The following is a 23,867-nucleotide window of genomic DNA, read 5'->3' on the forward strand; positions in this document are numbered from 1 at the left end:
CTAACGTCGAGAAGCTCAAGTTGAAGAAAGAAGAAGAGAGGCTCAAGCATGTCAAGTGCTTCAAGTGCCGCACATGGGGTCATATCACCTCTATGTGCCCAACCAGGAAAGTGGTAAACCTACAAGAAGAGCCTCAACCAAAGCCACAAGTTGGGTAAGAAGAAACACCCCAAGAGCAAATCAAGATTAACCATGAAGATGGTGGTGACTTGATGATGAAGAAAAAGAAAACAAGAAGGGGTGGAAGAGCAAGGCACCCAATGCTAGATCAAGATGCCAAGATGATGAGCAAGACTCAAAATAAGAAGAAGGTGTATGCTCACATCAAGTGCTTCAAGTGTGAAGATATGGGATACTTTGCCTTGAAGTGTCCTACCATGCTTGAGAAGAAGGCTCAAGCAACTCATGAGAGACAAGGCAATGAGAAGCACCATATGAGCAAGGAAGAAAAGGATCAATCAAAGAGGAAGTGCTACCCATGCTAGGAAAGGGGATGCATGGCACATTCATGTCCCCTAGGTAATTTTTCCAAGCCCATTTTAATTAATGATGATTCTATGCTTAGGAAAGATGGCAATGGTACCTCATTGGTTACAATTGCAAAACATCCCGCTATCCATACTAAGGCTTTGCCTAAGTATGTTGCTCCCAACTTGAGAGGACCCAAACTTGTTTGGATACCATCAAAAAGCGGATGATTGTTTGTAGGTACCATTGGCATTGGAGGCCTGATTCAACTGATTTCATATTGATCGTCATATGTTGATTCAAGTTATAAAGCCTAGTGCACATCCAAACCTAATGCCATGATAATTGAGTGAAGTCTAAATATGCTACAACATACAAGTGCTATAATTCAAGTTGTGGTGATTTATTGGAATTATTTGATGGTTTGTAAATATATGAGTTGAAGCTTGCTACTGGATGGTAAAGAGTTATAAAGGTATATCTTTGTTGATCTAATTCATTTGGATGCATATAAGCTGATTGAATTGGATATATATATATAGACAGTAGTGCTATATATAGGGTAAGGCTATTATGTAGCTGGCCATAGAATAACTTATTCTATAGCCACCTTGATTTACGATAATATTTGTACCAATTTACGATAACATGAATATGCATTTACGATACTCGTGTTACTACAACTCACGGTGATATTTACGATAATGTTATAGTAAATCACTTAGTAAGGAGTTACTGTAATCTTGTAAATTAGCATGGTAATTATCATAACTCAAAGTGGCCACAGAATAAGTTATTCTATGGCCAGTAGTTCTATATATATATAGATGCATATGTTGCTTGCTATGAGGTGTTTATATGGATTTAATGATTAGTAATCAAATTTGAGTTGGTTTGAATGGATAAATTCATAAAATGATATTTAGTAAGTGGATTGAATGGATATATGTCTTGTGAAAGTATTCAAACAAGTCTATTTAAAGTTTGGTTCAATTTGATGAAAGTATTCAAACAATTCTCATGAAATCTGCCAATTATTGAAAATCTGAGCTAGCTGAGACCAAGTCTGAGTTTGAGTGATCAAATCTATTTCGATTGGCTTGAAATTTGGTATGCATCCTCTAGACTTATGATATAAGATGTTGTACAAATTTCATGAGAATTGGATAAGAGATGCTTCAGTCCTGGAGTAGATATTGTCAGCTATAGTGCAGCAGTTTTCAGCATGTAGTAGTGGTGGAAGAATTAAAATCGGGTAGCAATCTAGAAGTGAAATGAAGCCCAAATTTTTGCAGCTGCTAGATAACTTAGTAAAGCACATCTCCAGCATATTTTGTGGCATTTGGATCTTTACATTGGGAGATATGAATTTTTTTAAAGGGTACAAAATCTGCCAAAAAATGATAATTATTGGATTGATCAAGAGTCACTTTGATTGAAAGGTCCTCAAGTTGGAAACATGTTTACAAGTGTTTGAGGTACCTAAGTTTGGTTTTGGATTGATCTAGAAGCATGACAAGCAAAGAGTACAAGGTCATTTGATTGTGGAGTGTATTTGGCACACATTTGGTACTCAAATTGAAGATCAAGATCAAACTTAAGATGAAGATCAAGTTTAAGTTCTAGAGATTATTGGAGATCATTTGGTAGAAAGAAAAGGACTTAAACAAGTAGAAAGAAAAAGACTTAAAGAAGTTTTCATGGTTACTCATCAATTTATGTCCATCACTTGGATCAATCAAATAAAGTAAATTCAAGAGAGTATCAAGAATGGTTCTTTGGAGAGAGGTCACTTCTCTCTACTATAGGGGCTTGCCGCCTATGTGTAGGTAAACCAAGTGTGATACTTGGAAGTATAATATGGAAGTGATGATCTGAGGAACATTTAAGATGCTTAGTTGAAACAATCAAAAGGGTTGATCAAGAAAAGCAAGCAACACCCAAAAGAGAACTAGTCATAATATTTCAAGTGGTATTCTTACATTGATGCTCTCATGCAAGCAAAGATGAAATGAAGAAGCAAGCAAACCACAACAAGAAAGTGCACTTGATCATAAGTGGTTCTCAATTCATATGGGTGAAGAATGGACTCTATCTATGATGATTGGTCTTTACCAAGCTATAAATTGGACTTCACATTGCTAGTGGAGTAATGAATTGGAATCTATGTGACTATCCTCTACTCCAATATAGCAAAGGTATCATTGTAATGTGCATGATCATTTCATCCCTTACTAGCATGCGATTAATGCATATAGTACATGCTTATTAGGATCATGCATGACAAATAAAAATATTTGAAATTCATAGCCTACCACTATTGCTTGAATGATTAATTGATCTAGTGGTTAGTGTATGAGTTTGTTCATGAGCTAGTGAACCCAAATACTTGATTTATTTTGGATTGCTAACAAGTAATAAGTACAACATTGGCAAGATAACCTTTGAAAGAGGTGTGAAGAAGCTTGTCATTGGTTCAAACTGGACTTGGAAGCTTAGGCAAATCAACTTAGTTCAAGTCAACATTAGAAGCTCATGATAGTGACAAGAGTACAAGCACGAGACAACAATGCAAATGGATATCTTGTTTTGATTGTTTCAAATGGTATCTAGACTCAAATATTTCATTAAGAATTCACAAGTGATGTCTAGATCAACTTATAAGTGATATCCTACAAGTGGTACTCATGATGATAGCAAATGTTCAAGAAATGGTTTTATTGGCAAATCAATCCTACACGTGATATCACATCTCTACACATGGTATCATTCATACAAGATGGTGGTTCCACAAGTGATCCTCAACTTTATGTGATCATCAAATGAAGAATGCTTTCCTTATCTAGAAGAGCTCATGATTATCCAGAGAATGACCCATGCTTGGACATAGGGGGAGGAGCCCCACTACAACTGGTATCAAGGTCATAAGATCTTACACATGGTATCTAAAGAGCTATACAAGTGGTGTCCATAAAAAATGCATGATTCAAGCCTCAACCATCTACCCCAATGCAAGCCTTTGTATCAATAAGAGGCACACCTTTTATGGAAATTGATGACAAAGGTGGAGAGATTGTCAAAGATATGAAAGCTTTAGGAGAGTTTGAGACAAAGAAGTAGAGGTGACATGGACATGAATAAAGAGGAAGCAACATTGAGGAATTAAGAAGGATCAAAATTCTTGGACAAGAGAAAAGCACACAAGTAGGGGGACAAAGCTCATGAACTTGTGTTTGATTGCATTTGATATGTGAATATTCATGTGCTTGCTTGCATTGCATAAGTTTTAAAATTTAATATGCATGATTGTGTGGTGTATGCTAGTTGTAGAATTTGATTGATGAAATGATAACTAGCATGCATAGGATGGTAGCTAGACTTGTTTTTCTACACGTGGTACTAGAACCTTGCTTATAATGTTGATCTCACGGGTTTTCTAGTGTTTTTGTTGTCTAGCTACTCATGATGCTAAGGATGGTGTTAAAAGTGCAACTCTGATTGGTATCATGCTTCAAAGGTTATTCTATACACCTTAGCATCACTTAGTAGTGCTAACACTCCCACAAAATTCATATTTATGCATGTGTGCAAACTTGAAACCAAACCATTTGAGCACACATGTAGGGGGAGTTATCACTACCAAGTCAGGTTTTATGGTGCTTATCCAAATCTTGACATAGAGCTTAAATGTTGGATAAGTAGCATAAATCTAAATCAAGTTAGCAATTTACACTTGTGTGAAGTGCTTGCTTGAAATGAAGTTAATTTCCATATCTTTGTAGAGTTGTCATCAATTACCAAAAAGGGGGGATTGAAAGGCCCTTGTTTGGTTTTGGTAATTGAGTGACAACCTTAGGTGGACTAATATGTGTTTGATTGAGATACATAGGTGATTAGTCCATAGGTACTTGTGTGAGCAACTTATGCCATGACGGTGAAGATGACTTGGATTTATTGCAAGGCTCACACATGTGATGAAGGAGCTCATTGCATATGAGACATAACATGGAGTCATGTGATCAAAGTGGAGAAGATCAAGACAAGACTTAGCTTGATGGACTGGTTGCAAGTGTGAAGGGCAAGTTGAGTGATGACTTGGCGCCGATGGACCGAAGTAATGGTGAAGAGCAAGTGAAGTCAAGATCGATGAACCAATATGATCACATGATGATATGAAGTGGATCATGTCATTGTTGATCATGTTGGTGCATGTGTTGCATCGACATCGGATGAGATGGATTGGAATGTGCAAGGCAAAGGTATAACCTAGGGCATTTTATTTTCACTGGTCATAGGTGTGTAGACAAGTTGATGACCGGGTTTAGGATAGATGGACGTACTATTAAGAGAGGCAAACTTGTTTGCATATCAATCATCTAGTGCCACTCGAGTGATCTAACTTTGCATCATTGCTAGGATCGAGTGGCGTGGCAAGTTGAGTGTTAATCCTTTGGAAAAATATTTGTGAAAAACTAACACATGTGCACAAGGTGGTGATCACTTGGTGGTGTTACCATATTTGCAAAGGTGAAGAAGTTGGTGAAGAAAAGGAGGCGAAACTAGGCTCGGAGTGGTGCCCTGGGGGCACCGCCACCCCCTGTATGATGCACGGCCACCCCTGTGACAATGCCTAGCTGGCCGAGGCCAAGAGCAGCGTGTTGGGGGCTAGCACCATCGTGAATTTTCTGGTGGCACTGCCACCCATAGGGCGGTGCCCACCTAGACTTGGCAAAGCGTAGCTAGAGTCGGGGTGGTCACTGGACGTGATGGTGTACACCGCCATGGCATGGACGGTGCATCGCTGGGTGCTGTCCGGTGCCACCGCCGTGTATTTCCTGAGGCTAGCGTTTTTGGTGTTGAGCTAAGGCGGTCACCGCCATGGGCACCGCCACCCTATGTCTGATGCACCACCCTATTAATCTAGAGAGTGAGGAAAATGGGCATGAGCATCATTGGGGGCACCGCCACCCCTAGGCGGTGCACTGCCCCTACCTGTTCGGTGTTAGGTCTACAATGGCTAGTTGAAATAGCCATTGGAATTCGACCATTGGGAGCACTGCAACCCCATGTCTGGTGACCGCACTGTTGTGTCCAGTGCCCTTGTAGAAAGTGCAGCTTTGCTCCAACAGCTCTATTTGGCTTGGAGGCTATAAATAGAGGTGGAGCTCGGGCATTTGCCTAGTTGAACAACCCTAGGACTGATTGTCCATGCTCGGGGAGTGCTTGAGAGCCCTCTAACTCACTTGTGCTTGATAGTGATCATCCGATCAAGTGAGTGAGTGATTATAGTGCGATTGCATCATGAGGTTGCATCGAGTGGCACTAGGTGATCAAGTTGCCAGCTAGTGGTGCTTGTTACTCTTGGCAGTTGCCACCTCCTAGATGGCTTGGGGGCTTGTGACTCCATTGAAGCATGCAAGAAGATTGTGTGGTGCTTCGGAGGAGGATTTGTGAGGGGGATGATTGTGCTCACCCCATGGGGATTGCGAAGAGCAACTCTAGTCAAGCATGTCATTGAGCTACCCTTAGTTGGCTTGTGAGGCTCTTGTGGTGTCCAACATGTGGACGAGGTTCATGCAACACCTCTTAGCTACTGAACCACCAAGTGAGCGGTCGACACAATGAGGACATAGCTTGGTGGCAACCAAGTGAACCTTGGGAGAAAATCACCATGTCAACATTGTCTTCATCATCTTCTTAGTGGTTTGCATTCCGCGAAACACAAGCTTGTATTACTTTCATTTACATTGTGCTTGTGTAGTTGCTCTTTTGACTAGCTTAGTTTTAGTAGCTTGCTAGTTGCCTTCTTGCTTGTGTAGCATAGAAGTACCTCCCTTGCATGGCTAATTTGGTTTTAGTAACCTTGTTAGTCACATTGCTTAGTTCATGTAGCTAAGCGATTTGTGCTCTGATTTGGCTTGTGTAGCCTTGTTATTGAGCATTGCTAGTGAGCTTAGGAGCTTTGTGCTTTTGCTTACTAGATTGTGTAGGACCTCTCCCGGTTCCCAAAGTACTAGTGCATAGGTTTGTGTGACCTTGCTCTAGAATTGATTAGGTGAGCTCTAGCTAGCTTGGCACCTTAGTTACTTGATTAGGATCCTTTTAAGGTGCTTGTGAACTTAGATAGAGGGGTGTAGTCTTGGCTAGACCGATTGTTTGAATGCCACATTTGTTTCGATCAGCCAGCGCAATTAAATTTAGAAAGGACTATTCACCCCCTCTAGTCTACCATCTCAGCCCTATAGTGGTTGCACCATGGTTGTGCCCGCACCCCTAAGTCTTCCTCCTGGCTTGGAATTTCGTCCAGGTTCGTGTGCATACATGGTGATCCTAGAGATGCTGGTGTTGATGTGCGATTCAATAGTATCACAGTGTGATAGAGCAGGATATACTTGTGATCAAGTGGAATCAAGAATATTCAAGTTGCAATATTCACATGATCTTGTAATTAAGAGTGGAATATCATGTGATCAACATGTATCAAGCAAGATTGAGCAAGAATCACAGTTCGTCTAGTGAGGGTATAAAGGTCATTTTGCCATGATGACTTGCTTAAGAAGATGCAACAATATTTTTATGTTTTAAGTAAATGAAAGAATATGTTAGTATTATCATTTTTTAAAAATTTTCATAAGTTTTGAATAAATTTATCAAAAGCAATTAAATATATTCTATCTAATTCTTGGTTAAAGTCAATATTGTGAGAAGGTTTAAGGAAAATTTTCAATCATTGACCGTTGAGTTTGAAAATGTTACTATCATCATCTTGGATGGTGATCACGCCATGTGGCGATGTGTTGATGACGATGTACGGTCGTTTCCATTTGCTATGCAATTTTCCTTCACCGAATAGCTTGACCTTTGAATTGAAAAGTAGGACCTTGTCTCCATCACAAAAATTATGGAGCACTAACTAGTTTTCAGTCCTGTGTTGTGGACATGCTTGGATGTAGTCCCGCGGTCTTTCCCATGCCTTGACAACTTCCTTTTCCTTGTAGAACCACTGCTTCGCCTTCCCTGAGAGGGAGAAGGGAAACAAGCAGAGCTTGATACTCTCTGGTGCGACGTCCTTGATGACGATAGTGTCGCACAGCTCAAGGAAGTGTTGGAGATGCACATTTGCGTCCTCGCTAGGCAAACCATGGAATTGGTTTGCCTGCACCATCATGATGAGGCTGGTACAGAGCTCAAAGTTCCCATGACTGGTCTTGATAGCCAGCCCAACGGGCACATTGGCAACAATGAGGGTGGAGTAGTCGTGGAGGGTCTTGGCCATGATTGGAGTAGCGGATGGTGCAGAGGTGACTGGTTCGACTGTCAGAGGAGTAGCAGAAGAAGAAGTGGCATGAGACCATTTCTTCCTTAGGAGTGCCTCTAGATTTTGAGTATAGTTGTTCGGCAGGTCGAAGCCGGTCATACACTATCATGTTTTCATCCACAACAGGAGAAAACAAGCAAAGTTAGCCTGTAAAAACAATGGCTACCTTACATGCATATTATCATAAACATGTCCTACTAGATTCTTTAATCAATATGACTTCTCCGGTAACAGCGCCAGAAATGTTTGTTCGCATTTCTTAACGCAATCACTAAGTACCGAGATATAATACATCCCCAACAATGGCGCTAGAAATGCTTGTTGGTATTTTTAACGTCACTACAAAGAATGGGGTTTGAATCCATCCTCAGCAATAGTGCTAGAAATACCGGTTGGCAAGACTGAGTGTCATTACTAAATTTTTATCCCTAGTAACGATGCTAGAAGTGCCTTGATAGTTCCTTAACAATTTTAGATATTTATCCGCAAGCGCACAGAGCTATCATTGTAGCATTTCACCCAGAAGTTTTTAGAGTATAATTATTTATATTTTCCCAAAGGAATGCATTTGATTAAGAGTCTAGTATGGATATGAACTTGAATAATAATGCTTGTGAGTGCACCAATGTTTATAGCAGGGGTAAAAACGGTGAATTTAAGATAGTGGACACACACTTGGCATTCCTCAAAGGATAAAATAACGAGAAAGAATAAAATAATAGTCCTAAGTTGAGCAAGCATTTGTCCAGTATAGTCATACAAATATTAGTTAATGATCATACAAATTACATAATTAGTCTTAGGGCTAATTGTGAAGCAGGTCGGAAGGCCACCGAGTACTGGTCTGCATGCAACCTCCTGTGACAATTTAGACTTCTACACCCCAGTCGAATGTGGGGGATTATAAGGGACGCACAGGGCTATCACCACCTACCACCTACCCCTCAACCATGGAAAGGGACAATGCATTCACCTATCTCTCCATACCCAAGCACAACGCTTGTGTATACAGAAACTACACAAATCCCTCTAGGTCCTCGACTGTGGGGGTATAACCCTAGGTACCCATGGCAATGAACATGGGCCACACCACCAGAGGAGGTCTAGCCCATAAGATCAAAGCCTAAGGTGCTCGGATCTGGTCGACATGCACCGTAAGGCAATCAGAATACATCTTGGCGATGAAGGAAGATTTGTTCAGATATGATAGATATCGTATTCCTTGTAAATACTTACCATATAGCCAAATAGATCTAGACTTAAACCGACTAGTAACCCTACCCTCTAGACTATATAAGGCAGGTAGGGACCCCTTGAATGCATCTCATATTCAATACAATCCACCAAAGACACATGATGTAGGGTATTATGTCGATGAGACAGGCTGAACCTATCTAAATCGCTTGTCTCTGCGCTTGTGTCACCATCCAACTTGTATTACGCATACCTCCACCGATTTTACTACCATGGGCATACCCCTTGGTAGACTGCCGACCAGATTTCATCAACAATGGCGTGCTAGGTAGGGGGTGTGCGTGTTGATTCCATGGTGAGCCAGCTGGTCTACTTCCCAAGCTCCATGATCCTTCCCGAGCTAGGTCAGACCTTCATGGTCGGATCTATGACTTGGGTCATTAGCACCGACGGTGTTGAGGAAATCATAAAGGCGATGTAGAATCACCCTATGCTGATCGTGCCAATATCTACAATGACATCTCTGATCTTGACGCCTCACCGCTGGGTTAGGAGATCCATCATCAATGACGATCTGATCACATCCATCGATCAGGCCACAGACCGCTTAGCGGAATGCCAGCTCCTAATGGATTCGATCTTAGATCAATCTAGAGCGAGCGATGAAGTTCCTGCACTCCAAGGTCACCATGCCACTAATGCCAAGCACCCTGCTCATGCATGATGTTCGAGGTGGCAAGATGAAGATTTGGTAATCACGGCAACTCCGAAAGGGCGTACCATTCAATGCCGACCACTCCTTGCCCCAACAGAGAACATGCCGAAGCCCTATTCTTTTGGGCTGGTGGGTGTGGATCCGATCTATCGGGATGCCCTACACCATCTTTTTGCTGACCACACCAAGCGCAGCTATGTCAACAACCTCTACTAGATTGACCACCCTAAGGCTGACTAGCCTACACCAATGGTAAACATGTTGCAAATCCGGCAGCTTCTGGATGACATGCTCCAGAAAGCTTTGAGCCATACTCCGAGGGCTCTACCAGCAACTGCTCACCTTTTCCTCTAGGCTTTAGGAGAGAACTTTTTATGGTTAGCCACGACAGCATTGCTATCGATGGAGAAACTAGTGTCTAGCGCCATGAGCACGAAGCTAGGAACGCTGATCGCCAACGATGTCGCAATGAAGAAGTAGAAAACATTGCCCAAACTGCCAGAGGTGACCCACCACCTCTTGCTCATAATCTCCAATAGGAGTTCCTCATGGTGGACAACCAGCAAGTGGAGCAGATGCCGAGCGCCAATTTAGCTGTGGCCACCCACAAGCTGGCTGGACTCCCAACAATGCTGGAGGAACTCAAGATTCAAGCGCTACTTAAAGCAGCTCAGGTCTAGGTCAACGACATCTAGAACCCAGTTCTGTCTTTTTTGACCTCATCGGCTCGTAGTTGAGACCCCCGTGTCTCTTGCCACGAGGAGGGAAGCCATTATCATAGCGGCTAAATCGTCCAAGGATTATCCAAGGGCAATGTTGCCATCAACCCTAGATCACAAGGACCATGAAATTAGCGTGGCTAACTAGCTCATGACGCCATCTAGTAGGTTAATCAACCACTGCGCAGTGATGCCCATGACCGTATCAACGCCAATCTTGATGCCCGTAATCGCATCAAGAACAGTTGTGCCCAGCGGCATCAGGCAGAGCTCCAATGCCGGTATGAGTACGATGACCAACACGGTGACCCCATCGGCCTCTGACCACTCCAAGCTATCAAGCCAACAGGACCCTACCCCTTCATAGCAAGGCTGCAAGCTATATAGTGGCCCATAGGCTTCAAGATCTTTGGGGTCAATCCCTATGATGGCAAGGCTAACCCCGAGCAGTGGATGCAGCTCTACGAGATCACCATATGTGCCGCTGTGGGAAACACTGATGTGATGGCAAACTATTTGTCTATCATGCTATCCCAATTAGCCAACAATTGGCTTATGGGCCTAAGAGAGGACTCCATTGAACCTTGGGATGATCTCAAGAATGTCTTCGTCAAAAATTATATGGCCACATACTAGCAGCCTAGCATGAAATATGATCTGGCAAAACTCCATTAGACCTCTAGGGAAGCTCTACGAAGCTACATCAGGCGTTTCTCGAAAACAAGGAACACCATCCCCAACATTGGGGATAGCAATGCCATCTCTGCTTTCACAAGAGGACTCCACCACCATCAGGAGCTGCGCTCCAAACATTACCACAAGAGGACCTAGACCATTAGCAAACTCCTCAAGGTTGCAAACTCATATGCAGACTTCGAAGAAGCTGATCGATAGTTCAAGGATGATGTTGCTCGTGCTTCCCGCTAGAATTGCCACCCATGTCATGATGATGATTGCTGTGATGAACAGTGTTATGAAGATTTCAACAGGCGCTACGACAATCATGAACGCCGTCATAATGATCGGCCAGAGGGATCAAGGGTTGCACAACCACATTGCCGTCGACCGAAAAACTTCATCAACCATGTAGAGTAGCCATGCACAAACCGCAATTTCAACACTGCCTACAAAAAGCTCCTCAATGGTCCATGCCCAATTCACCAGAACAGTAAGCACACCATGTAGCAATGCTATGGCATGGCCAAAGCTTTCCACAAAGCAGAACAAAAATGGTAGACATGCAAGGACAACAAGTCAGATGATGGCAAGGGGGAAGAGCGTCCTAAGGATGCATGACCCGCTTTCCAAGAAGCCAACAAGACCATCGCCATAATCTTCGAAGGGTATGCTGCCTCCGAGAGCAAATGCCATCATAAGCTCACCGCTCGACAGATCATGTCGATCACCAAGTATGACATGGTCGCTAATCCCAAATATCTGGACTCGTCGAAGCATCCTATCACATTCAGTAGGGCCAATCAGTGGGCAGATATCCCATACCCAGGGCATTTCCCACTCATGCTGGATCCAATCATTAGCAACATGTGGTTCAAGAAGGTCCTCATTGATGGCGGGAGTGCCCTCAACATCCTCTTCGCCAGAGCCCTAACTGAGTTAGGACTCACGAAGGACGATCCTGTTCCTATTGATTATCCATTCTAGGGTATTGTACCTAGTAGAGCGTCACAACCTTTGGGGAAGATCACCTTGCCAGTCTAGTTTGGCATCGCCAACCACTTCCGTACTGAGTACATGAACTTCTTTGTGGCAAACTTTGACACCGCCTACCATGCCATCCTTGGTTGACTAGCTCTTGCCATGTTCATAGCCATGCCCCATTATGTCTATCTAGTGTTGAAGATTCCAACGGAGCAGGGCATCCTCACCCTGTGCACCAACATCTCCACCGCCTACAACTGCGAAAGAGAAGGACTCGCCATCACCGAAGCAATGGACATCTTAGCCAAAATGGAAGCTTGCATTCCTGACTCCAAGAAGGTCATATGTCATGAAGACTGTGATCCCGACTAGGGTCATATAGGCTCTGTGATCAAGATGGCGTTGACATTCCTAATTCCTGGCACATCAAACACCTTAGGTGGTTCTATCCTTGAGATGTTCTACAAAAGATATGTACCTTTTCATGTATATATGCTTTTCAATAATGATTTTATCCGTGATGTTTTCTCCATTTGTTTTCCATAATTTTTCTCCAAACGACTTTTCTCCATGCTAAACATCTTTAAGATGACACATACTATCGCAATTCAAATCGAACTATGCCCTCGCCTCAATTGGACATGCTCAAGGGCTTCACCTCCCCACATGAATTGACTCCATCATGCTCGATTACACCTATTTGCCTATGACTCCGCATAGCCGCTCAAGCCACCAAGCTACTCGAGCCACCAAGAGATCTACTAAGCGAGCCGCCTGAGTTGTAAGCAAACCACGTCACACTGTGATGATGACCGCCATGAAGAATGATGTTGTGACAATAGCAACCTCCGTCATGACGATAGGCCAGAAAAGCTTGAGGGCTGGGCAATTTCATCACCGTCGACCAGTCATGTTTTCATTTGTGTTATCTAGAAGTAGCCCTATCCTTGACTTAGCACCAAAATGTGCATGAGCAGTAGCGCCCTACATCATGAGCGGACGTCAGTGGCTCCTCAGTGATGCCCATATTCCTAAGTGTGCACAAGAATCTTGGGATAGAATGCCCCACACGTCTTGTCGGTATAGTGCTAAGCACTCTCCATGTTCTCCAATTTTGCCATAGTATAGTGCTAAGCACTCTCCATGCTCTCCAATTTCGCCACGGTATAGTGCTAAGCACTCTCCATGTTCTCCAATTTCACCACGATATATTGCTAAGCACTCTCCATGTTCTCCAAATTTCACCATGGTATAGAGCTAAGCACTCTCCATGCTCTCCAATTTCCCCATGGTATAGTGCTAAGCACTCTCCATATTCTCCAATTTCACCATGATATATTGCTAAGCACTCCCCATGTTCTCCAAATTTCACCATGGTATAGTGCTAACCACTCTCCATGCTCTCCAATTTTGCCACGGTATAGTGCTAAGCACTCTCCATGTTCTCCAAATTTCGCCACAGTATAGTGCTAAAAACTCTCCATGTTCTCCACTTTCGCCATGGTATAGTGCTAAGCACTCTCCATGCTCTCTAATTTCACCATGGTATAGTGCTAAGCAATCTCCATGTTCTCCAAATTTCACCACGGTATAGTGCTAAGCACTCTCCATGCTCTCCAATTTCTCCACGGTATAGTGCTAAGCACTCTCCATGTTCTCCAATTTCACCACTGTATAGTGCTAAGCACTCTCCATACTCTCCAAATTTCACCATGGTATAGTGCTAAGCACTCTCCATGCTCTCCAAATTTCACTACGGTATAGTGCTAAGCACTATCCATGTTCTCCAATTTCGCCATGGTATAGTGCTAAGCACTCTCCATGCTCTCCAAATTTCACCATGGTTAAGTGCTAAGCACTCTCCATGCTCTCCACGGTATAGTGCTAAGCACTCTTCATGTTCTCCAACGGTAAAGTGCTAAGCACTCTCCATTTTTTCTCCATTTTTAAGTGCTAAGCACTCTCCAAATTTTACTCCAATGTCCAGTGCTAAGCATGGGGATTTCATCCTTTTTATAAAGATGAACAAACTCAAAATAAACATAAACTACTCTGTAGGATATAAAACTCACTGATACATTGCTCCTAATAAAACTTTGCTCTATTTTCTTCTTCACCGAGTTCATATATTTTATTTTGTACTACCGGTCCTACATATTTGTATTGCAGGATCATTGTCTGGGTGGTCACACCACCTAGCCTTCGGATTTCTTCGCCGATCAACTGGTTAGACCGTAGGTTCATGACTTCATCGCCAACCAGTTGGTTGGACTGTTCGGCGTTCACTTCTACTCGGCGCTCACTTCACCGCCGACCAGTTGGTTGGGCCGCTCGGTGCTCGATTCTTTGCCAACCAACTAGTCAGATTGTTCGTCGCTTCATCATCCGCTATGCTGGGGGTCGCTAGCTAAGCTAGGGACTCCTCGGCATTTGGATTGTTCGTCGCTTCATCAGCAGCTAAGTTGGGGACTCAGCATTCGGATTCTTTGTGCAAGAGTCACCAGCTAAGCTGGGGATTTAGTGTTTGGATTCTTCGTGCAAGAGTTTCCAGCTAAGCTGGAGACTCCCTTGGTGGTTAGATCGTGCTACGTTTCATCGGTGTACTATCAACTTGCTCCATGCTGTTCGGATCAGGGTGCTAATCTTGGGTAGCACATCTGGGGTCTTGATACGCATATGATAGATGACATTGGCAAGCTTTCAGACTTATTTTCTTTGATCCTGCTATAAGATGTTGCTCTATCTTATAGCTAGCTCGAGGACTAAGGGTGTACACTTCACCTAGCAGTGAGTGTACTATTTTTCCTCTTACTAGTCTTCAGCTAAGCTAGGGGCTGGCTATGTGCTTGGCTAAGCTTGTGGTGCTTGTATCAAATTTAACGGCTGGCTAAGTTCCTATTTTTCTTTCTTAGTCATTGATATTCTTTGAGCCTGACACTAGGTGTCTTCTTCACCTACTATCAGGCTCAGGGACTATAATATATACATTGCACCTTGCGGCGCATGTATCAATACTAACATCCTCTTTGACTAAGTTATGGATGATGATTATTTGACTTTGCCAATGAAGCCTAAGTGTGTACACTTCACCTAATGTGGAGAATTTTTTAAATTTTAAACTTGAGCTCCTTATATCCTTCTGGCAAGCCTTACTTGAGTATGTTTGAGGCCTATTGACCAGTTAAATTGGTCGGCACTTCATTTTGTTGATCGGATTACTAGTCAAACTGGTCAGCACTTCATTTTGTTGATTGGATTACTAGTTAAACTGGTCAGATTGCTAGATTAACTGTCTAACTCCAAGTTAAACTACTTGGTCCTGCTCAAGATGGCATTGCTTAGCGGATACAAGGCGCTCAGGGACTAGCTGTGGGGGTATAACCCTAGGTAGCCATAGCAATGAACATGGGCCGCACTGCCAGGGGAGGTCCAGCCCATAAGATCAAGGCCTACGGTGCTTGGCTCTGGTCGACGTGCACCGCAAGGCAATTAGAAGACATCTTGGTGATGAAGGAAGATCTATTCAGATATGATACATATCGTATTCCTTGTAAATACTTACCATATAGTCGAATAGATCTAGACTTAAACCAACATGTAACCCTACCCTCCATACTATATAAGGTGGGTAGGGACCCCCTTGAATGCATCTCATATTCAATACAATCCACCGAAGACACCGGACATAGGGTATTACGTCGATCAGACGGCCTGAACCTATCTAAATCGCTTGTCTCTACGGTTGTGTCACCATTTGGATCCTATTACACGCACCTCCACCGATTCATCTACTACCGTGGGCATACCCCTCGATAGAGTACTGACCATATTTCATTGACACCGACCCTATGGATCGATAGGTAAAGAACTTTGGCACACCTAATGGCACGATGAACCGTCACCTCAACTTAGCTCTAATTCCGATTATATAAGTTATATGAGTGTTTAAGTATAAAGTCATGTATGCTACTCTCATGATACACAAACTATAGACTAGTTCATATATCAAGATTATAACATAACAACTATACTCTAGTTCATAAGCATGACTATAAATGTAATATAAATGCATAACTTTGGAAGTACTCATATCTCTATTCATACCCAAAGGTCTCTTCTTCCAAGGAGCCTAGCTCTCTAAGATAGTTTTGCCTTGCTCTAAAACACTACTAAAGGTAAAAGCTACAAACTAGAGAAGGGAGTGAGGCAATGCTCAAGTTGAGTGTGTGTTATGAGAGGGGGTACCCCTCTATTTATATAGGGCTCAAGGGTGGTGCTTCGGCTATTCTTGGTGAGGATAGTGCTGCACCACCTCGGCATGGGAGCATGCCACTGCCTATCAAAGGGGTGGCTAAGAGGTGCCGGTAGGGGGTCGGCCGCCCCCTGACCGAGCCATCTCACCACCACCTTCATGTGGCAGGCTCTGGGCTAGACCTAGATCAGCCCTCGATGGTGCGTTACCCAGTTTGGGTTGAGTTGATGGATGTCTCCCTTATTTCTTTGTGCAAGTCAATGTCGAAAAGCGCCTTTCGATGAATTATTCCATGTATTTGTATTTGTGACCTAAAAAATAATGTTCTCCAAATACATGTGGAACTTGGTTAATAGTAAATGCATATGTGTTTAAGATTCCAATTTCTCCTCTTTTTTGCACCATAGTTGGTGATCGTATTTGATCGGTAAAGACCGCAAATAGATGGTACGGAGTGGCAATGTTGTGCTTAGCTCCAATCTCTTTCAAGAATGCTCTGAATGTCTTGTCTATGAAGTGATATCCTCCATCTCTTATCACCATCCTTGGTGTTCTAAAGCAAGGGAAGATTACTTCATGGAATATCTTCCTTGCATGCCTGGCGTCAGCAGCTCGGCAAGGTAATGCTTCCACCCATTTTGATACATAGTCAACAGCGACGAGGATTTACTCGCAATCTTGGGATTTTTGAAATGGCCCCATGAAGTCAATGCCCCACACATCAAATATTTCTATTTGAAGATTGTAGTGTAGAGGCATTATGTTGCGAGCATTGATGCTTCCTTGGAATTGGCATTTCTGACACCTTTGGATGAACTCCTTAGTGTCCTAGTACATTGTTGACCAGAAGAATCTACACTGCTAGATTTGGGCTTGCGCACGGAATACTCCGTAATGACCCCCGTACAGTGCTGGATAGCATCTTTCAATGATTTGCAGCCCCTCTGCTTTTGGCATGAACCTCCTCAGCAAGCCATCCGAACACACAATATAGATACAGATCATCCCAAAGGTGACATTGGCTTTCGACTTGCAATTTTTTCCTATTTTCACCTGGTGGTACATAGCCTGCAACCATGTAATTTATGATGTTTGCATACCATGGGTTGGAGTCCATCACCTTGAGTAGCATGTCATCACGTAGGAAGTCATTTATTGGTAGTTCATGCATGTTAGTGACTTGCATATGCGACAAATGATCCACAACAGTATTCTCTACTCCCTTTTTGTCTTTTATTTTAAGGACAAATTCTTGGAGTAAGAGAATCCATATTATTAATCTAGGTTTAGCGTCTTTCTTAGTGAGCAAATATTTAAGTGCATCATGATCAATATAAACGATAACCTTTGCACCCACTAAGTAAGACCTAAACTTGTCGATAGCAAAAAACAAGTACTAAGAGCTCTTTTTCTATGGTAGCATAATTAAGTTGTGCTCCTATCAGTGTTTTGCTAGCGTATGTGATTGCATGATGCTTCTTATCTTTGGTTTGGCCAAGGACCACACCAACAACATAGTCACTAGCATCACACATGATCTCGAACGACAGCGACCAATCGGGTGGTTGAATGATTGGTGCTGAGATGAGTGTTTTCTTAAGAGTGTGGAAAGAAGTTAAGCACTCATCTGTGAACTCAGAAGGTGCATCCTTAGCTAGAAGGTTCGTGAGGGGTCTAGCGATTTGTGAAAAATCCTTGATAAACCGCCTATAGAACCCTACATGACCTAGGAAGCTGTGAATTCCTTTTACATTCACAGGGGCAGTAGCTGCTCAGTGACCTCGATTTTGGCCTTGTCTACCTCAATCCCCCTCTTAGACACAAGGTGCCCAAGAACAATGCCTTCATGGACCATGAAGTGACACTTTTCCCAATTAAGTACTAGGTCTTTCTCTTGGCACCTCTACAAGACTTTGCCTAGATTCTCCAAATAGTGGTCAAAGGTTTTGCGATAGACCAAAAATCATCCATGATCTCTTCTATCATGTATGAGAAAATAGACATCATGCACCGTTGGAAATGTACCATATGGGCATGTAAATGTCGTCTTGCTTTGATCGTTGGGGTGGATGGGAATCTGATAATATCCTGAATTCCCATCGAGGAAACAGAAGAAAGAATGCTTCACCAACCGCTCTAACATTTCATCAATGAAAGGCAGTGGGAAGTGGTCTTTCTTTGTTGCTACGTTGAGCTCCTGGTAATCAATACACATTCTCCACCCCATGACGGTACGTTGTGGGATTAATTCATTTTTATTGTTTTCAATGACCGTCATGCCTCCTTTCTTTAGAACCACTTGGATGGGATTAACCCAGCCATTATGTGGTATGGGAAAGATAATCCTCGCATGGAAAAGTTTGAGGACTTCCTTCTTCATGACTTCCCGCATCGCATTATTGAGCTTATGCTGAGGCTCTCGAGATGGTGTACTCAAATGGTCAATCAGAATGCGATGGGTACAGAGAGTTAGGCTAATCCCCTTGAGATCTTGCAAAGAATATCTAAAGATCAACCTATGTTTTTTTAAGATGGCGATGAGTTTGGATGTCTCCTCATTAGAAAGCTTATCGCTGATTATTATAGGAGTTTCTTTGTCACCATTTAGGAAAGCATAATGTAGGCCAACAGGCAAGGGTTTTAGCTCAATCGAAGGTTGTGCTGGTGCTTCCTCTTGGGGAAGATGAATGGTTTCTCCTAAGTCGTCCTCTTCTTCTATGAACTTCTATGAAGAGATTTGCATCTTTTTCTAAGGACAACTCGAGGGAATCAAAGGGTAAAACCGACATGACTTCCTTGGGCAGGTCAAGATGGGAGAGAGATTCTGCCACTGAGTTTTTGGCTTGAGTGTAGAAATGGTGAAAGCTCTAGTTTGGTTTTGGTGAATTAATGAAACCCTAAGTGCTAACCTAGTTTATCAAAGTGATTATGAGATAGGTAAGCACTACTCCAAGTGATGAAGCAAATGAAGATCATGACATGATGATGGTGATGCCATGGTAATGATCAAGTGCTTGGACTTTGAAAAGGAGAAAGAAAAAACAAAAAAGCTCAAGGCAAAGGTGAAATTGATAGGATCTTTTCGGTTTAGTGATCGAGACACTTAGCGAGTGTGATCACATTTAGGATCGATAGTCATACTATTAAGAGGGGTGGAACTCGTCTCTAAATGTGGTTACAAAGTGCCACTAGATGTTCTAACTCATTGAATATGCATTTAGGATCTAGTGGAGTGGTAACACCCTTGAAAACATTTGTGAAAATATGCTAACACATGTGCACAACGTGATACACTTGGTGGTGGTGGTGGCACATTTACAAGGGAGCAAAAAGTTAGTGGAGAAAAGGAGTTGAATGCGCTGGTCATGGGGTGACTGGACACGTCTGACATGAGGACTGAACATGTCCAGTATGACCGAATGCGTCTGATATAGATACCAGATGCGTCTAGTATTCTGGCTAGGCGCGGCAGAGTTGCCAAGGTGACCGGACTCTGGCTAGTAGCAGCGACTGGACGCTGAGCAATCATTGTTTAGCATTCGGTCAAGGTGATGTGGGGCGTGGGTGTTGGTCTAGAGAGGACCGGACGTAGGGGTGCATCCGGTCGGCCACAATGGACTTGTCTGGTCATAGTTGAGCGGCTCTGGGAGCTCTCTAGACTCGACCGGACGCTGGGTCACCCGCGTCCGGTTGTTTTCTAATAGTGCGTCCGATCACGCAGAGATAGCCATTGGGTGCGAATGGCTAAACAATTTAAAAGGGACATGTGGCGATCAGGCTACGACCGAATGCATACAGTGCACATGACCGGTGTGTCCGGTCGTCCGGTCGTCCCGTAGTCATCCCAATAATTGCGCCAATATCTCTATTGTTTGGGGGTGTCTCTAAATATCGTTTGGCCGGCTCTAGCTCACTCTCTTGGCCATTTGCATTGACATAACAACCTTGTGAGCTTAGCCAAAGCCCTCCCACTCATCTCCATCATTGATTCATCATCTTTGTGAGATTGGGAGAGAATCCAAGTGCATTGCTTGAGTGATTCCATCTAGAGGCACTTGGTGTTCGTGTTTCGCTACGGGATTCACTTGTTACTCTTGGTGGTTGCCGCCACCTAGATGGCTTAGAGCAGCGAGGATCATCGAGCGAAGGTCGATGATTGTCTCTAGCTCTGATCGCAGTGATTGTGAGGGGTTGTGTGCCTTCCCCGGTGGAGCACCAAAAGGTAACTCTAGTGGAGTGCTCATATCATTGAGTTACCTCACTTGTGTGTAGGTTCTTGAGGTGTCCAATTATGTGGACGAGGTTCATGCAACACCTCTTAGCCACTGAACTACCAAGTGTTGGTTGACACAACGGGGACTAGCATGCCGACAAGCATGTGAACCTCGGGAGAAAAATTGGTTGTATCTTGCCTATTGGTATTCTCCCGATGATTGATTTAGTATTCGTCTTGTGATTGGTTCACTCCTCTATATGGCGGTATAATCACCTTACTCATTTACATACCCGCAAACTAGTTGTAGTAAGCTCTTTAGTGTAGCTAGAATTGAGAGCTTGCTTTGTAGCTTAAGTTCATCTAGTGGAGCTCTTTAGTGTAGCAAGTGTGAGAGCTCTTAGTGAGTAGTGACTTGGTAAATTGTGTGTCTAGTGATCATAGTAACTAGAATTGTTGGATAGGTAGCTTACAACCCTTGTAGAGCTAGAGCAAGTTTGCTTTTCACTATTTGTCATACTAATCAAATTGCTCTAGTTGGTTTGTAGATTTTTAATAGGCTATTCACCCCCCTCTAGCCATATTAGGTCCTTTCAAGTGGTATCAGAGCCGTGGTCACTGTTTGATTGAAGGCTTAACAACCTCGGTGTCAAATTATGGCTCAAGTTGTGTTCAACCATGTGGGGGGCAAACCACCGTTCTTTGATGGCACATGTTATGATTGGAAGAGAAAGATGAGGATGTATCTTGGTTCAATTAATGATCAAGTATGGGATGTGACTAATAGTGACTATGCTATCATTGATCCCGATAATCTCACCAACCAAGACAAGACCAACAAGCAATGCAATACAATGGCTCTCAACACCATATACAATGCCATTGATTCCAAGGTGTTTGAGCAAATCAAGGATTATGAGAGAGCTAATGAGGTGTGGAAGAGATTGGAGGAAATATATGAGGGCACACCGGTAGTGAAGAGTGCCAAGTTGTACATCCTCAAGGACAAGTTGACAAGCTTCAAGATGAAGGAAGATGAGAGCATTCTAGAGGATTGAAGGAGATCACCCCTAACCAAGTACTAGGTGATGTCATGACACAAGAGACATACCGTGTGGAAAGGGAAGGGGTTGACAAGGATGACAAGAAGGAAGACGAAGACAAGATGAAGAAGGGTGTAGCATTCAAGGCTAGCTCATCATCCAAGAACAAGGGCAAGTCCAAGAAACAATCAAGTGATGATGAGGATCTTAGTGACATTGATGATGAAGCTGTGGCTCTATTTGTGCGCAAGATGGGCAAATTCATGAAGAAGAAGGGCTATGGTGCAATAAAGAGAAGAGATCACACCAAAAGCAAAGAATATGTGAGAAGATGCTACAATTGCAAGAGCCCCGATCATGTTGTAGCGGATTGTCCCTACAATAGTGACAATGATGAGGATAAGAAGAAGAAGCACAAGAAGGAGAAGAAGGAGAAGAAGATAACCTTCCAAAAGAAGAAGAAGGGTAGAGGCTATGTGGTCACTTGGGATAGTTATGGCTCTTCAAACAGTGATGGCTCTAGTGATGATGGCAAGAAATCTATCAAGAAAGCACTAGCAAGCATCGCCATCAACAACAAGCCCTCCATCTTCGACACTCCATCGACATGCCTCATGGCAAAGCCTACCAAGGTAAAATATGATGTGAGTGATGATGATGAAAGTGAAAGTGATGCTTGTAGGAGTGATGATGAGGAGGAGGAGTACACCCAGTAGGAGTTCATGGACATGTGTGAGCAAGTGCACACTTGCTTTGAGATGAAGAGAAAGGAGTGCAAAGGATTGAGCAAGAAAGTCAAATTTCTTGAGCAATCCATTGATGAGCTAAGTGTCACTCATGAGAGGCTAATAGAAGCCCATGAGAAGCTTGGCAAAGCTCACTCTAAGCTTGAAAAGGATCACTCCTCTCTCATCAAGCAAGTCAAGAAGGAGGAAGCCAAGAAGGAGCAAGTGATTGTGTCTTGTGATGTGGGACTAACATGCGATATTATTGATGAATCTTTTTATAAGCCCATTGTAGTTGCTCCCACTAACCCTTCTTGTAGCACTTCTACTTTAACTTCACCTTTGAGTGATGGTTTCACTTGTGATGCCTCACTAATGGTGGAAAATGAGACTCTCAAGAAGGAGGTAAATGAGCTCACTCGTGCCTTAGGCAATGCCTATGGTGGAGATGCCTGCTTGCTAAAGTACTTGGGTAGCCAAAGGTTTTCTCTCAATAAAGAGGGATTAGGCTATACCCCCAAGAAAGGCAAGACGACCTTTGCACTCCCAAAGCTAGCTTTGTTAAGGGCAGTGTTTGGTTTTGCATTAGATTCAAGCAAGTTGGGCATATAGAGCAATATTACAAGACTAACAAGAATAGGCTACTTAATGTATCCTCAATTAGATTTGATTCTTGTTACATGCTTGTTAAGGGTGCCAATGGTGTGAAGGCTAAGTTCATTGGTATACCAATTGTGGCCCAAAGAAGAAGGCCATTTAGGTACCAAAGACCTTGGTAACTAACCTTCAAGGACCCAAGCAAGTTTGGGTACCTAAAAAGAATTGATCTTCTTTTGTATTTCAATTATAAAGCCAGAGGAAGGCATTGGGCGCTTGATAGTGGGTGCACACAACACATGACCAGTGATCCAAGAATGTTCAATTCAATCAATGAAAATAAGAGCAATGGGATTGATAGTATCACATTTGGTGCTAGTGGCAAAGGCATGGTCATAGGGCTTGGTAAGATTGCAATATCCAATGACATGGCAAGATCAAGGTTGAGTGAGTACAATGTGAGTCATTCATTTTGGGCCGAAGCAATCAACATGGCTTGCTATTATAGCAACCGACTCTATTGTCACCATATGATGGAGAAGATGCCTTATGAGATATTGAATGGAAGACAGCCCAACATAGCATACTTTTGGGTTTTTGGTTGTAAATGCTACATATTGAAGAAAGGCACTAGATTGAGCAAGTTTGAAAAGAAATGTGATGAAGGTTTCTTGCTTGGTTATTCCACTACTAGCAAGGCATATAGAGTTTGGAATTTGGCTAGTGATACTCTTGAGGAGGTTCATGATGTGGAATTTGATGAAACAAATGGTTCCCAAGAGAAAGATGAGAATCTAGATGATGTGAGAGGTACTCAATTAGTCAATGCAATGAAGAATATGGACATTGGTGATATAAAACCTAGAGAAGTGGTTGATGTTGAAGATGACAAGAATCAAGTGCCCTCTAACTCAAATATACAACCTAGTGGTTCTCAAGATCAAGGTCAAGCAAGTGCGAGTGT

General features: G+C 42.9%; 1 protein-coding gene across 1 annotated transcript; it reads right to left on the reverse strand.

Moving 5' to 3' along the window:
- Positions 1 to 7,381: 7,381 nt before the first annotated feature.
- LOC136510562 (uncharacterized) lies at positions 7,382 to 7,744 on the reverse strand. The gene has a single exon (XM_066504972.1). The coding sequence runs from the start codon at positions 7,742 to 7,744 to the stop codon at positions 7,382 to 7,384; it is 363 nt and encodes a 120-aa protein (XP_066361069.1).
- Positions 7,745 to 23,867: the final 16,123 nt, after the last annotated feature.

Source organism: Miscanthus floridulus, chromosome 16 (genome assembly GCF_019320115.1).
Source record: "Miscanthus floridulus cultivar M001 chromosome 16, ASM1932011v1, whole genome shotgun sequence".
Lineage (NCBI taxonomy): Eukaryota > Viridiplantae > Streptophyta > Magnoliopsida > Poales > Poaceae > Miscanthus > Miscanthus floridulus.